General features: G+C 38.6%; 4 protein-coding genes and 1 long non-coding RNA gene across 7 annotated transcripts; 4 read left to right on the forward strand and 1 right to left on the reverse strand.

Annotated features, from left to right (window-relative positions):
* The first annotated feature begins 789 nt into the window (after nucleotides 1–789).
* Nucleotides 790–7,179, forward strand: LOC103947437. 2 transcript variants are annotated; one of them, XM_048578409.1, is made up of 11 exons: nucleotides 790–1,159; nucleotides 1,976–2,019; nucleotides 2,126–2,243; nucleotides 2,357–2,462; nucleotides 2,920–3,539; nucleotides 4,411–4,726; nucleotides 4,806–5,073; nucleotides 5,753–5,881; nucleotides 6,022–6,054; nucleotides 6,160–6,462; nucleotides 6,662–7,179. In XM_048578409.1, exons 1-11 carry the CDS (start codon nucleotides 982–984, stop codon nucleotides 6,923–6,925), a joined length of 2,379 nt encoding a protein of 792 aa, XP_048434366.1. In that variant the 5' UTR covers nucleotides 790–981; the 3' UTR covers nucleotides 6,926–7,179. The 2 variants fall into 2 exon arrangements, with proteins under 2 accessions (XP_048434366.1, XP_009356617.2); XM_009358342.3 differs by having other exon boundaries at nucleotides 792–1,159; nucleotides 6,022–6,462.
* A 3-nt stretch (nucleotides 7,180–7,182) lies between these two features.
* Nucleotides 7,183–8,525, forward strand: LOC103947438 (AT-hook motif nuclear-localized protein 16-like). Of its 2 annotated transcripts, XM_048578410.1 has the most exons (2): nucleotides 7,183–7,316; nucleotides 7,538–8,525. In XM_048578410.1, the coding sequence occupies exon 2, from the start codon at nucleotides 7,642–7,644 to the stop codon at nucleotides 8,320–8,322; it is 681 nt and encodes a 226-aa protein (XP_048434367.1). In that variant the 5' UTR covers nucleotides 7,183–7,316; nucleotides 7,538–7,641; the 3' UTR covers nucleotides 8,323–8,525. The 2 variants fall into 2 exon arrangements, with proteins under 2 accessions (XP_048434367.1, XP_009356620.2); XM_009358345.3 differs by lacking the exon at nucleotides 7,183–7,316 and having other exon boundaries at nucleotides 7,326–8,525.
* On the reverse strand, nucleotides 8,147–10,338 carry LOC103947439 (pentatricopeptide repeat-containing protein At2g42920, chloroplastic-like). The gene is made up of 2 exons (XM_009358346.3): nucleotides 8,627–10,338; nucleotides 8,147–8,288 (listed from the first exon to the last, which is right to left on the reverse strand). The coding sequence occupies exons 1-2, from the start codon at nucleotides 10,261–10,263 to the stop codon at nucleotides 8,258–8,260; spliced, it is 1,668 nt and encodes a 555-aa protein (XP_009356621.2). The 5' UTR covers nucleotides 10,264–10,338; the 3' UTR covers nucleotides 8,147–8,257.
* Nucleotides 10,339–11,985: 1,647 nt separating this feature from the next.
* LOC103947440 (PLASMODESMATA CALLOSE-BINDING PROTEIN 1) lies at nucleotides 11,986–15,298 on the forward strand. Its single transcript, XM_048578411.1, has 5 exons — nucleotides 11,986–12,385; nucleotides 12,440–12,564; nucleotides 14,070–14,591; nucleotides 14,770–14,800; nucleotides 14,887–15,298. The coding sequence occupies exons 2-5, from the start codon at nucleotides 12,489–12,491 to the stop codon at nucleotides 15,065–15,067; spliced, it is 810 nt and encodes a 269-aa protein (XP_048434368.1). The 5' UTR covers nucleotides 11,986–12,385; nucleotides 12,440–12,488; the 3' UTR covers nucleotides 15,068–15,298.
* A 1,808-nt stretch (nucleotides 15,299–17,106) lies between these two features.
* On the forward strand, nucleotides 17,107–18,388 carry LOC125474526. The gene is made up of 2 exons (XR_007256025.1): nucleotides 17,107–17,213; nucleotides 18,107–18,388. It is a non-coding gene; the product is annotated as an uncharacterized LOC125474526 (long non-coding RNA).
* The last annotated feature ends 2,829 nt before the right edge of the window (nucleotides 18,389–21,217 follow it).

A 21,217-nucleotide genomic window follows, 5' to 3' on the forward strand; every position in this document is an offset into this window, starting at 1 on the left:
ACTTTAATTGAGTACAATTGCTAGTGTTATAGCGATTGTAATTTGATACAATCGCTAGTACTATAGCAACTCTCTTCAGGAAGGATCGGGATCAAAGTATCGATCATAACATTTTTCTCCCCGCCTTTTTCTTTTTCTTTTTCTTTTTCCATTGAATTTCTTTTTCTTAGTGCGTTATTTTATTTAGATTCAAATACCTTTTATATTTGTATCCTTATTTTCAAATTTTTTTTGACATGGATTAGAAGAAAATTTTCACCAAAAATACATTTTGTAGAACATCAAGATGATAGTTTTGTGTTGTGGTATGGGCAAGACGAAAATTTAACAAAAATAAAAAAAAATAAGAAGAAAACTAATGAAAATGGCTTAAAAACTTTGAAAAGAATTCTAATATTTCCTTTTTTTTTAATTGAAAAGAAATTATTATCTTTCTACTAAATAAAAATTAAATTAACCAATAGTGTGCTAATTACAATACGCCGCTACGGCGCTTTTCTGCTGACAAGCAACCTAAAAACGACCCTAAAAAGCATTCTAGTCCTCGACCAACAAGCCCATCTAATCTCACCGTCAATCGTAAACCCTCAAATCTCACCCTCTCCACAGCCGGTCGATTCCTTCGGCAATTAGCCCACACGGACGGCCTGGATTAAAAACCAAGCGACCGTCACAACAAAAACCTAACAGCCCGTACATTTAGCATCCTCGCTGACGTTACCAGTTCTCCTCCTTAATCAGTCCACCAAGAAAAAAACGGGGTGTCGCAAATAAAAGCCAAACGATAGAGAGAGAAGATTTTGTAATGTCGTTTTGGGAGATTTAGAGAGAGAGAGAGAGAGAGAGAGAGAGAAAACGAGGGGAGTGAGAGACTGTGAGGGTTTTGGTTTTCTGTTTGGCTGATCGGAAAATCTCTAGCCGCAAAGAAAGTTTTTCCTGGGAATTTTTTTTCTCCGATTATATTTTTTAGGAGAGAGAGGGATGGGGAGCGAGACGAAGAATGGAGTGGCGGCAGCGGCGGCGCAGTTTCCGCCGATGACGAAGAAGATTATACAGAGCCTGAAGGAGATTGTTAACTGTCCGGAGCCTGAGATCTACTCGGTACTTAAAGAGTGCAATATGGACCCGAACGACGCCGTTCAGCGCCTGCTCTCTTTAGGTTTTTATGCTGCGCCATCACCTTTTTATTTCTCAGTCCTATTTACTTATTATAAATCAAATTTGGATGTTTTAGGTTTGAGGAAAGAATGAAAAATGTAGGCTTTATTTAGTAATTTTTTGTTTGGATGCCAAGAAACCGTAGGAGGAGATAAACCAAATTTAAAGTTATGAATGTTGTGAAATTTTGGGTTTATTGCCGGGAAAATTAGAAGTTTGATTTTTTGTTTCCGGGAAAATTTAGAAGATTTGATTTTTCCGGAGCAAATTGGTTGCATAGGGTTGACTAACCTTGCTTGTTTTGATTTTTAACCAAAATTTTAAACAAATTTATAATGGCATTGTTAGACGTTTCGGTTTACATTTTTCTTCATCCAAGCAATGCATTAGGATGATCTAATTTGTATTGTACTACTCACTGGCTGATGGCTAAGAGTGCTGATATGTAGACCCTAACGGTTGTTTCGATTTTTTTAGTTTAGAGATGATAGAAGATAACAATTTTTATTTCAAATACTGAAATTTATTATGCATTGCATTTTCGATGGCGATTTAAAGAAATTATAGGCAGTTGCTTATTCAATATTGATTTAGTAAGGTGGCCATAGCTATCCGCATTATACACACACATACACACACACACACACACACACACACATATATATATATATGCTAATATGATTGTTATATAAGATGTCTTATTTTCTGTTTCTCTTTAGTGTTTTGCATTTAAGTTTTGTTTAATCGATGGAATTTTCTTCCGCTATCTAATAATCTCTTTGAGTCATCTTTGATTTAGTATTCTCCAAATGTGTAGATACTTTTCACGAAGTCAAGAGCAAACGTGAAAGAAGGAAAGAGGTTCCCTTGCTAAAACGCGCTCCCTTTTTTCGGTGGTTACATCATTTATTTATTTTTGTACTTTATATTTTATCTTGTTATGTCGTGGTATTTTAAAAAATCCCAGATAAAGGAGACACAAGACTCCAAGCCACGAGTTCACAGTGCAGGTTCAAATCGTTGTGCTAAAGGTAGTAATGAGCATACTGGTGGATGGTGTGGATCAACTCAAACTGGTTCCAATGGTATGCTGATCTCATTGTGTAAAATCACTATCTAGTACTTGTATGAGTAGCATTGCTGTGCATTTTAGTATCGCATGTTTTTAATTGTGAACTGCTTGTTTTCCCTTTGTTAGAGCCCGGTAAAGCTGCTTATAAGGGACAGAATGGGTTTGTTTCACCTCATACTTCAGCTTCTCACTTTACAGGAGGAGCCACAAGCCAGCAACCTTCATCTCAGCGGTAAGTTTAAACTGAAGTTCTAGTGTCCTCTGTTTCTTATATGAAATTAGCTGTGGGGGTGACATCATGCATGAGCCGTACATTTTCTCGAGCAATTTTGCATTTGTTGATTCAGGATAGTTTACTTCCATAACTATGCATGTACGAGGGATGGGTATTAGAATATTAGTAAGTAAAGCAAAGGTGGAGAAATGCGAAAGGATAGGAGAGGGGGAGGGGAGGGGGAAGGGACAGAGTGGGGCTGTTTTTTTCCCTCGAGTTGTTTAGTTCAGTGGTTTGAACAGGGCAGGTTTCCTTGTTTTCTTTTATTGTTTTATTAATATCATAATACCCTTCTATTATTAAAGTAACTGATGAAAGAACTAGAATCAGAAACAGTTTTAAGATTAGTCAGATCTTCTTATGTACATTTTATTACTCAATACTCATGCAAGTCATCGTTCAATATCTGCTGCAGCGAATCTTTTAGTACTTCAATAAGGCCAGGTGATGCAGTCTGTGTATCTCTACAACCTTCTACGGGAAATCAATCTACTTCCGGAACCAGCTCAGGGAATCTTTCAATGGCCGACATTGTTAAGATGGGTAGACCACCTAGCATGGGCTCACGTATTTCATCTGATACATCTTTGCATCAGGATGCATTTTCTACAAATTCATGTAATAGCCACATTGAATCTTCCCAAACAGAGATGCACCAATATATGCACTTTCATAATCCTCATGTGTCAGAGATGATGCATAAAACTGGTGATAGTGCTGGACAGAACGATTTCCATGATGAATGGCCTGTGATTGAGCAGCCAACAGCTGCAAATAGGTCATCAGCTTTAAATGCAAATCAATCTAAGTTTTATATCAATGAATCCAATGTGCCAAGGGATTACCAGTCACATAAGGTCCAACTATCAGAGGGGAATATTTGTAGCGAAAGTCTTAGTTCCGACTGCATTGCTTTTGCTTCCAGTAGACAGAAGATGGTGGATGGTTCTGGTGGAAAATCGTATTATGTTGATGATTTGTCTTCCAATTCTAGTTCCGACGAATCTCATAGGTCTGCATATGAGAATGGAAAAGGTAATTATTTTTGTGTTATATAGGTATTTGGGATGATTGTTTACTCAATTACACATACGATATAAGAGATCATTGCTAATGACATTCATGCTAGAATCTATATCAATCCAAATCATTGTATTGTAATGGATAACATATAAAAACATCATGGTTGTTATTGTGTTGGTTACATCCATGGTTGTTTGAATTGTTAGATCTATCGTCTTTGGCTGAATGAAACACGTCTCTACATTTCTGTGTCTCATTTTTGTCATTATAACCTTCTTTGGCTGCTTTTATAATTTCATGTTTTGTTCTTTTCTATGTTCTGAAAGTTTTATGACTGGTATAAGCTTAAGTTTATCTGTTACTTTTATTTGTTGACATACTACTACTTGTTTTTTTTTGCATGGTAAAAATTGCTCCTAGCACTTTGTCCTTTAACCTTCACTAAAATTGGTAATAATAGAGGAAGTTGCTTGAGAAGAGTCTAAATGTGCTTGAGTAGCCAATTGACTTTTTTTTGGCAAAATACTTTGTTTCATTTTGAAGTCCTGATACTTTTTATGTATCTAAACTCTGTTTCGGACTAGATTTGTGGAGTTGTTGATGTTATCTTCCCCCCTAGTCCTCAACCTAAAATGTGGTATTTGAAACTGAAAACAGTGGTGCTTAGGTTTGGATTTTGTTTATGAAACTGAAATGTCTTTGATGAAGGGTTTGTGATTTTTCTGGTGGTGAAAGGTTGCAAATTTACCTCCATGTCATATGGCTAAATGTTTGAAAGAAAGTAGTTTTGACTCTGAAATCTTATTATTGTTGCCATCCGGGAAGAAGTTTATGCTACCCTTTCTTATTGTCGTTCTTGTTCATTACTTTTGTGTATTTCCAGGAACTGTTATTGGTTCAAATGCGCCATATCCAAATCATTCTGCCTCTAATGATGTTGCTGTGGCATCAGCTACTATGAGAATGCAACAACTGAATTTAAGAAAGGAGGAAGATCAAGATAATTGTGCAGTAGTCCTTCCAAATAATTTGCAAGAATTGGCTGCCGATTGTTCGCATTTGAGTTTTGGCACCTTTAGACCGTCTCAAAGTTCTGCATTATCCAGCAAGCCATCTAATTCCTTGAAAAATGACTTGGGAGGATCTTCTGCAGGAGAAGCAGGAGTTGATGTTTTCTCAGCCGGGCGCTTGGATACAAGGCATGAGTTTTTCACTTAGTTCAAATCTATCATATGGTTGTAATGTCTCTTAAATTTTTGGATTTTTTTTCCTGTTCAGAAATTCAGGGTACAATCACGACGAACTTCTTGGATACATGTATAATACTGGGAGAGCAACCATAGGTGCTAAAAATTATGATTTTCCAGTACCTTCACAGCCAGATCTGATAAAACAGGATATCCTTGAAGCAACGCGTGGACATAGAGACAGCTCTACCTCATCACTACGTAATTTTAATTCTGAGAACATTGAAAGAGCAACTTCTGGATTGCCTTTTGCAAAGGCAGATCCTGAATTCAGAAATATTCCTCTTCAAAACAATATGGTAAGAGTTATATTTCTTAACTTTCTGCATTCTTTTATGCCCAACTTATAAGGAGGATTTGTTTGCTGCTGAATTATGGAAAGTGTTCATTTTTTGACTGAATTTTATGAGTAGTTACTTTTATACATTATTGCCAAATGTTGATGATTCTAATTGGTTTAGTTTTTAACCAAGACTTGTTTCTATGCTATGGAATGTTGATCTGTATACAACATTAATGATTTTCTGTCCATGGAGTTGGCTTAAAGAATTTATTACACTTTTCATGGTACCATGGTTTTCTGAGCATTTTGATGCGTTACACTTTACACATTAAGAAAAATCATGTTGGAAAATATGCACATCTACTGTCTGTTGGTGTAGCAATCCCTACTTGTAACTGCTCTGCTAATTTGCCTACTCCTTAGATGGAATTTCTAGTTGAATCTGAGTATGTTTTCAAGAAAGAGCATTTCTGGTGTTATAGCTAATCCCTGACAGATTTGTTCTCTATCCATCATCATTATCTATTATCCGATATCTCTTTTGGCTTCTTCATTGGTGTTTGCCAGTCTTGTCTAATTTTTATTTTCTTTCAGGGTTTTGAACATTGTGATTATGCATGTGGCCTGATTTCCTTGTATTCTTGTTGTTCTCTCTCACTCTCACTCTCTCCCCCTCTTGAAAAAAAATTCTGCAGGCATATTCAGATTCTATACGAAGTGATCTATTGGAGTCATTCCAACAGTTTTTGGTGAAGCCATCTGTGCCTTCAATGTACAACAGTGTAGTTTCATCCGTAAAGAACCCAACTAGTTCCATGTCCGAGGTAAGTGATGGGTGACCCCACATTGTTCAGTGCATTAAACCCCTCTTGAATTTGATGCCCACATGCAACTTATTATTATTTTTATGGAATAAATGAAATACGGCGGTGTTTGCTGATATCTGTGACATTAAACCATACAGGCTCTGAGACCAGGCACCGTACCGTTATCTGAGGTATCTTCTGTTCTTCCTCAACGCCATGCAGCCCGTTCATATGCTCAACCTACCCATTCTTACGAACAGTTAGCAAACATTATTGGGTACCCTTCCATGCCTCAGGCTCAGAACTACTCGCCTATGCCATCAAATTTGCAGCAAGAATATCTAGGTGGTAGTGCATTCCATCAGTCAGGGGCTAGCATGGAATACAACTTCCCTCAGTATAGAAGTGGAGCCTCAGTAAGCAGATTGCCTACGTCTGCTGCTGCTGCTGCTGCTGGTCATGGAAGTTTTGGGGCCTCTAATAACAATCACGGGAGTTTCTTGCATAATGCATCTGCTACTCCTGGCAGCATAGCTGACTATGATGATGTTTTCCGCCCTCAGTATAAGGATGGAAACCATTTAACCGCTCTTTATCAGGTAGAGATTGAAACGTAGAAGTAGTAAGGCGCAATTTGTGTTTGTGCATCTTATTACTTGTAATGTGCTTCAGAGCAGTAGTTCAGCATGACTTCTGATTTGATATTCACTGTTTCGGATACTGATTTCTGATGATTGGCCGTCATTTCTATGATTTTCATTTCTCCACTTTAAAGTTTCTGTTTTCTGTGGATTCCAGAGTTCAAGAACATTGCCTTCCGTTCCAGACGGTGCATTTAACAACTTACTTGGGCAGAATCAACAGCATGCAGGATATCGACAAGGGCAGGCTGGACAGCTGCCCTCCCAGTTGCAGAGTTATCGAGGACACCCAGATTTCTATCATTCCCAAGGGGACGTAACACAAGAACTTCAGCGGCAACGCCTCAATGATTTAGGCTTAGGAGGTTTCCAAGACCTGTCACCTCAGCAGTTGCACCAGATTTGGCAGGGGACCTACTAATAGAAAGTTTTTCCCTCTCTTTTTTTTCTTTCTATTTTTGTTTTCTGCAATGGGGCTTGTAGTGAGTTTGGAGTTGCCAAATTAGGGTGTCACTTTAGTTCAGAATCTACGGCGGTTCTGTCTGGCTGTCCAATTGTACATACTCTAAACGGAGAAGTTATCGTTTTTTGCCTTGTGCCTCGACGATGTATCTTACGAAACTGTTGTGGCATGAATTCTACATTCAATGCGATGACCTGCAATTTTTGTTTCTACGACTGCAGAAAGCTTAAAAGCTCGACGGAATTCTCGCTTTACCTGTTTTCTCCGGTGGATATCTTATGAAAAGATCGAGTTGGTAGATTTGTGCTTAAATATAATACATGTAAGTGTTGGAAAAGTCAGTTGGGAGGTAGGCAGTGAGAGTGATATTACCGTTGTGATATAGTTTAGTGATTAATTTTGTGGTTGGTGTCACTTAATCTTCTCCTAATTCTGGATCATTCTTTCTGGTTTGCCTCACAAAACTATTGGTAGAAATGTTGCTATTTAATCACACGTTCTGAACATATCTTCTGGTGAATCTCTTGTGACTGCAAAGACTGCGTGCTTGAACGGGTTCGCTAATGGCAGGAGGTGCAGATCTGGCGGCTCCTTCCGTTGTGTTGAAAACTGTAATTGATCGGAGACAAGATGCCGATAAAAGCAAGAGTCACCACAGGCCTGGGATTGATGCAATGCTTATGGCACCCAAGTTGCCCAAGGAAGTGGCACCGGTTCCTGAGGGGGAGACTCTTCGCCGGCCACGTGGGAGGCCAGCAGGTTCGAAGAACAAGCCGAAGCCGCCCATCATAGTCACCCGTGACAGCGCTAATGCGCTTCGTGCTCATGCAATGGAGGTAAGTTCTGGCTGTGATGTGAGTGAGAGTTTAACCAACTTTGCAAGGAGGAAGCAGAGAGGCATTTGCATACTGAGTGGAAGTGGCTGTGTGACCAATGTCACGCTGCGACAACCAGCTTCATCTGGCGCTATTGTGACCCTCCATGGCCGGTTTGAAATCCTCTCATTGCTCGGGTCAATCCTGCCCCCGCCAGCCCCTCCAGGGATCACAGGGCTAACCATATATCTTGCAGGGGCTCAGGGGCAGGTTATGGGAGGGGGTGTGGTCGGTGCGCTCATTGCTTCGGGCCCTGTGGTGATCATGGCTGCCTCGTTCATGAACGTCACTTTTGATCGCCTGCCACTGGATGAAGAGGAAGTTGCAGCGGCTTTGCAAAATCAGCAGCACCAAAACGGCCGCCACCACCACCTGGACATCTCGGATTTATATGGACTTCCTCAGAACCTGATCCCTAATGGTAATGTCCCTCCTGAGGTGTACTCCTGGGCATCCGGCCGAACCATGTCAAAAACTTAGAGTTGCAAGAAATCAAAATCTGTATTAGTAAGTGGTGATTAATATTCTGGAGATGTGCCATCTCTCCAGTAGCATTCAGCTTTATCGAAATAGTTTCGATTCCTTTATTACTGCTTGTTTTTCTTTTCATGTAACCTACTTTTAAGTATATAAATCATGTAACCATTGCAAGAGCAGCTATAAAATACAGTTGATCTACTTCACTTCTGTTCTATGCCTTTACTTTGTGCACAAATTCGGTATCTGAAAATCGCGCACGCTGATTCCGCCAATGATAGTTTGAAGTTAAAGTATCGTAACCTACCCAATTTCCGGAATAATAAACCCCAACTCATCCAACAGAGAATAGATCTCTGGGGCTTTGTGATGTAGCCTTCCACCGGCTATAAACTCATGAACCTCTCCGTCCACTTCGATCAAACTACACCCCGGTTCTTTCTCTATCTTCTGTTCCTTCATCGATAGCCTCTCCTTCATCGCTTCCTGAAACTGAGTAGAGGCAGCATAGACATTTGACATAAGAACGTAACTGCAGCTGTCGTTTGGGTCCAATTCGATCACAAGCTTTGCTGCTCGTTTTGCCATCTCAATGTTACTGTGCTTCCTACAACACGAGAGCAAGGACCCCCAAATAATGGCATCTGCTTTTACCGGCATGTTATCTATAAGCTCTTCTGCTTCTTCAAGAAGTCCTGCCCTGCCTAACACATCAACCATGCAACTATAGTGCTTTATCGAAGGTTCAATCTTATAACTTCGTGTCATTTTCGAGAGATAATCCCTTGCTTTCTCCACCTTCCCCGAATGATTACACGCTGTTAGGACCCCAAGAAAACTGACACCATCCGGTATAAAATTTGAAGTTTCAAGCCTTGAGAACAGCTCAATTGCTTCCTCCTCGCAACCATTAACGGCCAAGCCCATGATCATGGTGTTCCAACAGGACAACACTTTATTTGGGGCAGCCTCAAAAACACGAAGAGCCTTTTCGATGCTTCCACATTTGCAGTACATGTTTATAATCGCCGTGACAACAATTCCATTCATTTCAATCCCATTTTTCTTTATGTATTCATGAATCCACTCCCCTTGTCCAATTGCTCCCAACTGAGCAGAAGCATTCAACAAGCTCACCATTGTAAACTCACTAGGCCTAATCCTCTCCTTCTGCATTTCACCAAAAAGTTCCAATGCCTCTGCATACTTCCCATTCCTAACAAATCCGCTAGTCATTGAATTCCAAGAAATCGAATTCCTCGAAGGCATCTTATCAAACAGCCTCTTGGATTCACTCACTTCACCACATTTGGAAAGGCCCATGATCATAGAATTCCATGCAACACTGTCACATTCCAAGTCCTCATCAAACAGTTTTCTTGCTTCACTCAGAAACCCACAATTTGCATACATGTGTATAATCGTGTTTCGCGTAAATTCATCGCCTTCGAGACCCAATTTTATAACTCTTCCATGAAGCTGAGCTCCGTCTTCGGCAAGGCCAACTTGAGAATAAGCCTTGAAAACTGAAGGGTAAGTCAATCTCTGTGGCTCAATTTCTGAAGCTACCAGCATTTCAATGAAAAGAGAGATTGCAGTTTTCGGGTTTTGGCTTGCGGAGAAGCCTCTGATGATGGTATTCCAAATGAAGGGGTTTGGCTTTTTTATGTGTCGGAAAACCATGTAGGCATAGTTGATGTCTCCGGCTCGGCAGGCAGAGAAGGCCAGGACCCGGCTGGCGACGACCGTGTCCTTGGTTAGGCCAGTTTTGAGGAGGTGGGCGTGGATCTTTTGGAGGTCTTTCATGGAGGTGCATTGATTTTCTAGCATGGAGAGGTGTGGATTTTCTGAGATGAATTTGGATATGGAGGTAGAAGAAGTGAAGGAGCAACAGCATGGGGTCATATTTCTTGTGGCTCTTGTCTTCTGTTTTTTGAGCTGCATCTAATCCTCTTGTGGTAGTATAATGTGCAAAGAGTAAAATTTGTAAGAAATGCTAGTTGAACATTGAGGGCTTGGTACTTGTGGTCGTAGCCCAAATTTCTTCCATGGACTTGATGGTACACTATAGTTATGGGCCAATCTTCTTTCTTTTTTGTTTGCTAGGGTTGGTCGATCGGCCATTCACAGCAGCGTATGATGTACATTTCGAAACTACTCATATCATAATGCTTATATATTGTCATATCGTGGGTTCAAGTCATTGATTTGTTCAAGCATTTCTCACATCAGAAACCTTATGAAGTTAAATTTATTTGTATTGAATGATTTTAGTACTAACTTTACCAAAGCTTTTTGTACAAAGAAAACCCACAATTATTGGACGACAAGTGGTTAAATTAAGAGCGATATTGATGTTGATTAGTAATATTGAAGCATCGACTTAAGTTGATTTTTGACAAAATATTTAATCTAAAATTACAGTATGACAACATAAACATTTATCTGGATTTTTAAGTCTAGCTAAAAAAGATTATTACTCTCTTACTAAACTCATCTGCCACCCCCGATGGTTTCTTTCTAGTTTGTTTATGGCAAAGTAAACAGAAAACGTCCCTTGCAAGTGTGGCTTTTGCTTAACATGACCCAGCACTACGGTAAAGCTTGACCTTTGTGCAAGGTATTAGGATCATTGTCAAAGATTTAGGCACACAAATACAAGATTTGTCGGTAAACATACTTATCATAGGCTGCTTATAGCATGATTAAAGACTAATAAGATCTTAGCCTCCTGTAATTTTATACTTAATAGTCTCAATCAAAGACATTCTCACCACTCATCTACAAATGGGGATTATGGTAGTAACAATCTTTATTTGGAACCAAAGCATAAAGCAAAAACTTTGGATTAATAAATTAATCCACATAGGTATATTTCGAATCCAATTGGTCAAAAGTGCAAGCCATAGGAGAGGATTTTAGACCGTCCACTTTAAGGACTTATTTCACCAATCCAGCTCACTTTGTTCATACATGGTGCCCCACATAAAGATCCATAATACACACACACATATATTTTGTAACTGAAACGGCAAATAAGGGCTAATTAGATCATTATTTAAGCTAACATTTTCTCTACACTATTTAGAAGAACAAAGGTTTTTATTTTTGTGAGTTTGATGATGTATTTACATGAGTCCAACGAATTTTAATCGTGTGTTTTAGTATATAAATAAATAGCATATATTGTATCCGATCAATCGTAAAATTATACATGTGAAATTTTATGCTATCTTCAAGATGTTTTTCTGGTAGCAACCCAAACCAAAATGCTTTAAAAAAAAAAAAAAAAAAAATCATCCCAACCACCAAAAAAAAAAAAACCTGATTGACACTTTTGGTAATTTGGGTACATCCATACTAGATGGTTATTTCTTTTAATTTGATCGATACTAAGGGATGAATCGGGTGCTTATCCACTTAAGGTATAAGTTTTTTGTTAATCTTATTATTATTTTTTTTAATTTGAAGAGTTTATTTTCAAAGCTGAATTTGTAATACTACCCTCTCTCTCCTACCGTAAACAAGTTATATTAACTTAGAAGACATGTTCTACAACACCACACTTGCAAAGCTGCAATGTTGGTTGGTTGGTTGATGGTTACTCAGATAAAATGTTGTCAAACTTCAAAAAGAAGAGGCAGAGAAAAAGGAGAAAGGCAAAATGCACACATAACCACCATCATTACAATCATCACTTAACAGCCACAAACCCAAAACTAAATTCCAAACAATTCCTCTCACCTCTTGTCCTTTTTCCTCAACCTTCTTCTCTGCCCTACCATTTGCCTCCTTTTTCCACCCCTCCCTCCCTCCCCCGCTTCCGCCTCCCTACACCTACACCTCTCTCTTATACATATATATGTGTGTGAGTGTGTAAAAATATTTTTCAAGTGTATAACAATTGAGACAAAGGGTACAAAGACCTTCTTTTCAACAACATCGTTGATGCTTCTCTAGTTTAAGTATTATTTGCTCCTCTTTCGTTCTTTCTTTCTTTCAACCAACCAAACAAAGTAGAACTAGATTAGATCAGAAGAAGCAGAAGAAGAACAAGTCATCAAAGAGAAGAAGAAGAAGAAGAAGAAGAAGAAGAGGAGAAGTAAGCAGAAGAAGAACAAGAAGAAGAAGAAGAAGTAGAAGAAAGTAGAAGTAAGCAAAGGCACCAAATGGGTGGAAGGTTTATTTATCCTATAACTCTAATCTCCTGCTTGTTACTCCTATTGGGTATTTTCTTCTGTTCAGGTGACTTCCTTTGTCTTGATGTGAACTTTGAGTTGCATCCTTTACAATTTTATATTTGGTTTTTCTTGTTTATGATTTGCTATGGCAGCATCTATCATTCTGTTTTGTCAATTAATATATTTGGTCATAATACCATTTGCTTCTTTTTCTTTTTTTTCTTTGTTTCTTTCTGCTTTTGACAAGTGAATTTTTATTCTTTCCCTCTTCCCCATCCACTTTCGGCTCGCTAATCATCCATGTCTGCATTCGAATATCTTTTTCTGGGAGTTTGGATTGAGAGATATGAAATTTTTATGAACATATGTAATGTCCTAGCTCAGAATTGTATCATTTCAAATGTGGCTCTTGTTCTTTGTTCATAATTTGTTGCTTTACAAATAATGCTGCTTATCAATTGTACTCTGTTTATCATTTTTCTTTCTTTAAGTTAGACATATTCTTTTTGTGGATGAAAAAGTCCATTAATTTTTCACCCTTCTAGATATAGTTTTTTTTCAAGATGCTATCTCCTTTTTCTTTTGCTTGTTTCCTCAGTCAAAGTAGGGGTCAGAGTACTATCTAATTTTCAAATTTTCATGATGGCTAAGATCAATTTAAATTTTCCCTCTTATAGCTTTTACTTTGTATTTATTTTAAATTTCTTGGGGTGCTTGGATAGGATAACACATGTAATTTAAGGTATGCACGAAGGTTATTGTGATTAATTTTGTATTTTGGAAGGATTATAAGAGATTAAATATAAAGGAAACTTATTTCTATTGATCCTACTAATTTGTGAGGATAGTAAGAAAAAAGGTTTTTTTTTTTTTTTTTTTTTTTTTGCGAATCATCCACCTTCTATCTTTAAATTGGACAAAATTTATTCTTTTTTTTTTTTTTTTTTTTCCAACATACCTTGAATATGATGAATTATCTAATCCAATCATAGTCTCCAAACCTGTCCCAGTGGAAAGAGATGTCATCTCACTCAGATAAACATTTTGCTACCTTTTTACTTCTTTAGTTCCTTCGAGCATTTACATGATGGGATGTGCTATCCATACACACCATTTTACTTTTCACACATCTCTTGATAATTTATGTCTGTTGATTTTTTTCAATTCATCTGATCCGACGGTCGAAAATTAAAAAGGTGTGTGAGAAGTAAAATAAGGTGTATGGATATCACATCCCTTACATGATTACATTTTGAAAACAGCAGTCTTTCATCTTGGTAAGACGGTAACACCCTATACTGCAGTAAAGTCACTGAACTTTTCAGTTTTTACCATCTTCTTTAAAGTCCAAACAGAAAACTTTATTATTTACCCCTATTTCCAAATTTAAGGATCAATTGTTCAACTAGTTGTGATGGCTTGTGAAACTATTGGTTTATAGGGCTGTGATTTTATTTTGGAACCTGGAACCACAACCCAATTCAGATTTGGCACCGTTCTTTCAATGCTCATAAAGTGCAGAATACAAAAAAAGTAAAGCTTACTGTAGTTTTGATTTTTCTAGTACAGGTTTGAATGTGACAAAAAAGCAAAAGAACATTGGACACGTCAAAGAAAAAGACCAAGAAAATAAAGGGCTGAAATTCCCTGAAACCCTAATTTCCACCACCCAGAGAGACATCACTACTCCAATAACAACAGTTCCTACTATAACTCCCACAAATCCCGCTTCATCAACACCAATTCTGAACCCTAATTCCAATCCAGCTGATTCAACTGTCCCTGTCACATCCTCCCCTAGCATGACCCCATTTACTACAACAACACCACCATCATCACCAGCATCCACTGGTTCAAGTTGGTGTGTTGCTAGCCAAAGTGCATCACAAATGGCATTGCAAGTTGCTTTGGACTATGCTTGTGGCCATGGTGGCATTGATTGCTCAGAAATTCAGCCGGGACGAAGCTGTTACAACCCAAATAGTATCCGGGATCTTGCTTCTTACGCATTCAATAACTATTATCAAAAGAACCCAGTTCCAAATAGTTGCAACTTTGGTGGAACTGCTATGATCACTAGCACTGACCCAAGTAAGTCACCATTTTATACTACCGTTTGTAAACTCTATGTCATACTGCAAGGGACTTGTAGCTCAAGTTTTTAAAACCGTCTATCTTTGCACCCGAGATCCTGTTTTCAATTAAAAAGATTGTCACGCTTTTCTTCTTTCCTTCTAAATGATCTCTGGTTTTGCTACAATGTTCTCAGGTACAGGGTCTTGTCAATATCCGTCTACTAGGTAATTTACTCTCTCATGTTTTGGTACCACCTTTTTCATTTAGAAAGATAAAAATTAATATTTGTATATTCACATTGCGTCTGCAGCACAAGTTCATCAGTCTTGAACACAACAAATACTAGTGGCTCAACTGTGTTTGGTGCGGTCCCTTCAGGCCCTACCACCTCAGCAGCAACAGTAGATGCAAACACACACAGCCTGCAAAATATTTTGTTCATCATGGCATGTTTGATGCTGTTTTTGCGGCCTAATTTTAAGTTGAGATGAATCTTGTAATAGATATGCCATTCTTACTGAGGAGAGAGACCTAGGTAGAGAGAGAGAGCATATGTGATGGATTGTCACGCCTCGGACCTCGGGTCCAGAGCGTCTCATGAATTCTTGTAGGGCTGCAGCCATAAGGGTTTTTGTTTAGTTTGAGAGCAGCAACATATATACATAATGAAACAATCTTGTACCATTTGTAATTAAGGAAAGCTAATGAAAAGAATTTGAAAACTTTGAGTTTTAACTATAAGGACAAAATAAAGGGTAAAATAAATAATACCAGGATTAAATTTTTAGTGTAAAAAATATGGTTTTTCGTTAAAGTAAATAGTACCGCAAACTTTTCGTTAAAACTCACTTGTAATTAAGGGGAATAGAAATTTTGATTGGACCTTGGATGATGGTATGGTTAACGGCCTTCGCTGGTTTGGGCTTTGATCTAGAGTCTACACCAGTAACCACCTTCAATAAACTCCTCAAAACCATTTTTCATTTTGCAACATAAATTTTGGGGCGTGGTCATAGACTCATGAATCTTGTACTTCCTATGGTGCTATCATTATATTGACAAATTAAAAAAAACACAATATTGATCAAAAAATTAAAACACAAAATTAACAAAAGATCAACAAATGCATTTATTATTACTATTTTCTAAAAACTATTCATCCATGCACCTGAGGTCCTGTATTCTCATTCTTCCTCGCCCAATTTCGCTCGAGTCAAAAACAAAAATCCGTAATACCAAATAATCTACATATCCTTCATTGCTTTTCCATCAGATACAAAAATAGGTTAGGTACATACGTAATTCTTTTCTTTGCCCACTTTTAATATAATTGTATGTGGAGCACATGGGATTGGGGGGACCCCTAAACATATACAAACCAATGTCCACTCATATTTGCTTCATCTCATTATTCTGTCTTGGTTCTTCGTTTCTTATACATCAATCACTTTGTTTCCTTTTTCCTTTCCTTTCTTACATTTTCTCTCTACAATGGAGGACCAACAATCCCTCTTCCAACCCCTCATCCATGGAAAACCAGTAAACCCTATTTTAGAAAACGACCATACTATTTATGCGTCGAATAGTGGTATCCTCATTCGTTTTCTCTTATCGGACTACTCGCAATCTATGCAAACCACGAAGCATCCGAAGGGTTTGACATAAGCATTGTAAACGATGCCAAAGACTCTATCGCCTGCCGACGCTTCGACCTCCTCTACATCTTCAATGACAAAGCCACCCGCATTATCCTCGACGCTAGCAAGTTTGTCGAACACATTTTTTACTCTGACGACGATCATTATCATCATCCCAAGAAGCACGTAAACCAAGTCGTTTTGAAGCTTTCTAGCATGAGCTCGGCTTCATCTAACATTGGTGAACAACTTTGTATGGCACAAGTACACCGATATTGGAGTCATTGTCCACTTCTAGCCCAACAAAGAAGTTGGCCATTTTTTCCTTCAAATAAGGCCTTCAATCATGGAACATGCCAAACATGCATTGGACTTGGTCATCCTACGTGGCATGACACGCGTCTGGATATGGAACGGCGAGGCCCGCGCTCCATTGGAGCTTAGGTCGCGTTTGGTACGCGGGACGGGACGGAACAGAGTGGGACGAGGCGTTCCGTCCCGCGTTTGGTGCGCCTAAAATGAGTGGAACGCGCTGTTCCACGGAACAGATTTTGGATGATTTTTTGTTCCACACCCCCACCCTGGAACGGGTTGTTCCACGTCTGTGGGACAGAAATTTCCAATATTTTTAGACAAAAATGCCCTTGGTCTTTTTCAAAATTTACAACTTCAAAATCAGTTTACAAACCCTAAAAACAAAATCTCTTCTTCTCAGCCGTTTCTCTTCGCCTCTACAGCCCTTTCCCCTTCGCAACACCTTCCTGCTCATCTTCTTCTGTACAGCCTCACAACCTTCCTCCTCGTCCCCTTCGCAACCTTCCTCCTCGTCCTCTTCCGTGTAGCAGCTCTGCGAACTTGGTGGTCCTCAGGTATCTCTCTCTCTCTCTCTCTCTCTCTCTCTCTTTCCTCTGTACGGAGGATTTGCATTTTGGGTTGCAGACCCGGTGCCTCGGGGCAGACGGTGGTAACTCCCTCCCCTCTCAAAAATCTCTGATCGAAGGTACGATTTTCATTTTAATTTCGAATTATTGAACCCGTTTGCTTTCCAGAAGTCGGAGGTTAGATTCTCAATTTCTCGTTGTTGAATCTCGATTCTGGTGTGCCTCTTAATTTCCTAGGGTTTCTTTCTGCGAATTTATTATTTATTTGTACTGCGATTTTATGGTTTTTTATGCTTGTATCGTTCTTATCTCGTGTTGTTTGGGGATTAGAAAAAAAATTGATTTTGATGGAAGTCGGAAATTTTAGCCCTGGGTCGGCAATTTTTGAGCCGTTAGGTGCCCAAAAATTGGGACTTTTAAGTGGAAATTGAAAATTTCAGTTGCAAATGATCAATTTTCTTGATGGATTATGATTTGATTTCTGCTTTAGTAGAAGGCCCTTTGTTTGTTGTGAAAATGTGATCACTTTTTGGTCACAGAGTTGGATGAAATGTGTGATTGCAATTAGGATTTCCAATTCATTCAGGTTACGGTCAATTTCCATACTGTGTTTTGCCACTAGGGTTTTCGATTCTAGATTCTTTGGCCGAGGTCTTTTAGAACTGAATACATTGTAGTGAGAGTTTGGTTAGTCGTGCTGGTTTGAGGCATGGAACTGAAGCACTAGTCTTTTTGGTAGGTTAACGAAGTTAAACAATGAATCATAATCAAACTTTTGTTTTATCATTCGTTGGCATGGTTCAGCACAGTTTATTGTCGGCTTGTTTGATATGAAAATTGTAGGAAAGGAAATGGGCTGATAGAGCATAGTGTCATGTCCTTTATTGCTTTGGTTTGAAAATACTGAAGTATGTTATTATTGTTTCTTCTGTTTTATAATTCTTCATTTGATTTCCGACAAAGTGAATCATGTATTTGAATAAGATTACTTCATTTCTTAAAAAAACTGTAGGTTTTAAAATCTTCAACTTGGATACAAGATTTAATATAACATGAGCACTCGGGGGGCCAGGGCGCCACATGCAAGAGGGCGGCGAAGAAAGAATGAGTTGAACTTGGACCTCAATAGTGCCCCACCTGGTGACAGTCGGGAACAGGAGGGAACTTCAACTCAGTCAGTGCCTCAGAATAATCAAGCGACTTTGCAAGTTCAGCCCATACCACCTAATACGATTGATGTTGAGGCTATTGATGATGATGTTATTGAATCCAGCCCCACGGCTTTTGCTGAGGCATGCTTATATTAATTTTACACATTCTTTTATTGCGAATTTCTCCATCCACTTAAGTGTATTGAAGAAAATGTTGTGATATTTTATGTTTTGCAATTTTTCAACTGTATTAAATCATCTATTCTATATGGTGGTCTAGTGAAAGAACTTTGAGTTAGAATCCCAACCTGCATCCATTTGATTCGAGACCTAGTTAAAACTTCTTTTCTCTTTCTTTCAATTTGTTAATACACTCTATCAAGGCCTTAATCTGCTCACCATGTTCCTCCCAATTATCATGGAGGCAACCCAAATACAAATTCGAATGGAGGTGTAGAAAACGGGAAAAATTACAAATTTTAAAGGGGTTTGCATGTGAAACACAACATATACCTATTAAAATTTGGACCAAGAAAAACAAATAATGGATAATAGTGTTCAAATTTGAACAACTTATTAAAATTAAAAAAAAAAAAAAAAAAAGAGTCATGTCCCGTTCCGCCCATAAAATTGTACCAAACAACAGCGGAACATGGGTATTTTAGTCATTTTAATCTTTTGGTTCCGTTCCGTCCATGTGCTACCAAACGCAGGACGGAACAACCGTCTTATTCCGTCCTGCGCGTACCAAACATAACACAGAACATCTGTTCCGTCCCGTCCCGTCCCGTTCCGTCCCGTCCCGTCCCGTCCCGTTCCGTCCCGTCTGCGTACCAAACGCTACCTTATAGACGGCATGGTGGAGTACACAAGGATGGTGGCTGGACGTTCATTTGGTCACATGCAAAGTTACGGCACAGTCACTGGCACCAAACAACCGGAGTGTGACAAATTCTGGTGGAAGGGCAAAGACCCTGAAGCGGTGGCGCAATGTCATCCAACGATTAAACGGGGCTGTGAAGGACAAGTGGCACGATCAGATGGTGGCTGATGCATTAGCAATATTTTTGTGGATCATATAGATTTTCTAATTACAGCTTTTGAGAGTCGGTGGATTTAAATTTCAGTGGGTGTTTTGTTTTCTATTCTTCTTGGTGTTATATATAGTGGAATCCGGATCCTCGGCAGATCTTCTTTGTGAGGATCCTAGAGATCCGTAAATCATATCCGTTTATCGTACATTGTACGATTAGAAATTATTTTAAATATTTTTATTTAAAATTAAATAGAAACAGTATCTGATAAAAACTAATCGCACGATGTACGATAAATGGATACGATTTACGAATCCTAGAATCCTCACCAAAATGATGCGAAGAAGATCCTGTTGAATATATAGTGTAGCATGATTTATAGTTGAGCTGTCACATTATTATTGATCCATGCATGATGCAAACGCCCACAGGTCTGGTGTCTCTAAATTTTGTGTCTCTTTAGTGTATCTTCTCTAATTACTTGACATGTCTTCCAACTTACTAAAAGGTTAACGTTGTTAACTTCATTATTTTGATTATTTTGTATCGGAAATTAAAACCAAAAACCCAGAAATACCAAGGTAGAGTAAACGCCAAATTCTTTAGTTTTACCGATAGCCATTGAATCACCCAAATCCACGACCAGCCCACATCGCCGACGACAACTCCGTATATTCATAGACGCCAACCAAGTCTCCTTTCTCTTTCTCTCTCCCCCAAGATTTCATATGGATTCAACCATCAAAGGAGGAGGATGTTTTGGCTGGGATTTTGCATTATAATGATAGTGAAAGAAACTGGAGAAGGAGGATGTTGGATTCTAATGAGGGACTTGGTGGTGGCCTTGTTGTGGGATGGATAGTTTGGTTTCTAATCAGGCCAGATGCTCACGGTCGGAGGATTCGAGTGGATGTTTCCTCGACGGATCTGCAAACGATGGTTGAAATTGAGTCGATTCGTGTGCCTAGAGAGATTGGAGGGGGATGATGTTTTCTTGGCCGTGAAACTGGAGGGGTAGGATGTTTTTTCGGCTGTGAGACTAGAGGAAGGGGATGTTTTCTCGGCGGGGTTGCGGTGGGTGTGCCCGGAGGATTTTTGGAAATTCTCCTTTTAATGAAATAAATAATAAAGTTAACCATATTAAGTTGAAAGACACGTGTCAAGCAATCAGAGAAGAGATATTGAGGAGACATAAAATTTAGAGACACCAGACCTAAAGCCGATGCAAACAGACAAAACATTAGTAGATTGAATCACGTGGACGCCTTTGTTTCCATCTCTCCCATTGTGTGGGCAATTGCTTTGTTTCCATCTCTCCCATTGTGTGGGCAATTGCTTGTCCATAATTTGGTTTGGCCAGTTGGGACCTAATTGGATAAACAATTTTTCTCTCTTTGTATATAAGGATTAATGTTTTATAATTAGAATGGCTAGTTATATATTTAGGGGAGTTTTCTTATTGAAATGACTTCCCATACTATTTTTTTTCCCTGTATACCTCCTTATTTTTTCCTTGAGGGGCGACCAGGGTTCATCTTTTGTTTCTTTCCTGGGCATTGGCCCGAGTTATTGCTTTGACGTTCTTTGACCAGTCCAACTACGACTTTCATATCACTATTTATTATTTCGCTCGTCATTTTCTAATTGACTATTATTTATCAAATTCATTTGGTGCCCTTCCCATATTCTAGAGTTTAACATGATGTTTTTCTAAAGTATCGAATTTAATACGAAATTCTTGATTAATAATAAGATAAGTATATTTTTGGGGGAACTCCATAGAATAGATTTATTGCATCGGTTACTAAAATAGTTTTCTTCAAAGTGTAATATAATCAAGAGAATTGTTATTAGCATTTTAAAAATCTAATTATACATTCCTCACAAGTGCATTTTTTTTCTAATTATAGAAAGTTCAAAATGCAAATGATTTTTTTT

Source organism: the organism of the source record quoted next, unplaced genomic scaffold (assembly GCF_019419815.1).
Source record: "Pyrus x bretschneideri cultivar Hongxiangsu unplaced genomic scaffold, Pyrus_bretschneideri_v1 Contig12, whole genome shotgun sequence".
NCBI classification, from domain to species: Eukaryota; Viridiplantae; Streptophyta; class Magnoliopsida; order Rosales; family Rosaceae; genus Pyrus; species Pyrus x bretschneideri.

What these genes read in the sequence shown, in the direction of transcription:
- LOC103947437 (XM_009358342.3), top strand. Translation starts at nt 982, where the DNA reads ATGGGGAGCGAGACGAAGAATGGAGTGGCGGCAGCGGCGGCGCAGTTT. An exon ending in CAGCAACCTTCATCTCAGCG is followed by an intron (nt 2,463 to 2,919) that starts GTAAGTTTAAAC and finishes TATCTGCTGCAG; the next exon opens with CGAATCTTTTAGTACTTCAA. An exon ending in CAACTAGTTCCATGTCCGAG is followed by an intron (nt 5,882 to 6,021) that starts GTAAGTGATGGG and finishes TAAACCATACAG; the next exon opens with GCTCTGAGACCAGGCACCGT.
- LOC103947438 (XM_009358345.3), top strand. Translation starts at nt 7,531, where the DNA reads ATGGCAGGAGGTGCAGATCTGGCGGCTCCTTCCGTTGTGTTGAAAACT.
- LOC103947439 (XM_009358346.3), bottom strand. Translation starts at nt 10,263, where the DNA reads ATGCAGCTCAAAAAACAGAAGACAAGAGCCACAAGAAATATGACCCCA. An exon ending in TTTATTATTCCGGAAATTGG is followed by an intron (nt 8,289 to 8,626) that starts GTAGGTTACGAT and finishes CCGGATGCCCAG; the next exon opens with GAGTACACCTCAGGAGGGAC.
- LOC103947440 (XM_048578411.1), top strand. Translation starts at nt 12,489, where the DNA reads ATGGGTGGAAGGTTTATTTATCCTATAACTCTAATCTCCTGCTTGTTA. An exon ending in GATCACTAGCACTGACCCAA is followed by an intron (nt 14,592 to 14,769) that starts GTAAGTCACCAT and finishes CAATGTTCTCAG; the next exon opens with GTACAGGGTCTTGTCAATAT. An exon ending in TGTCAATATCCGTCTACTAG is followed by an intron (nt 14,801 to 14,886) that starts GTAATTTACTCT and finishes TTGCGTCTGCAG; the next exon opens with CACAAGTTCATCAGTCTTGA.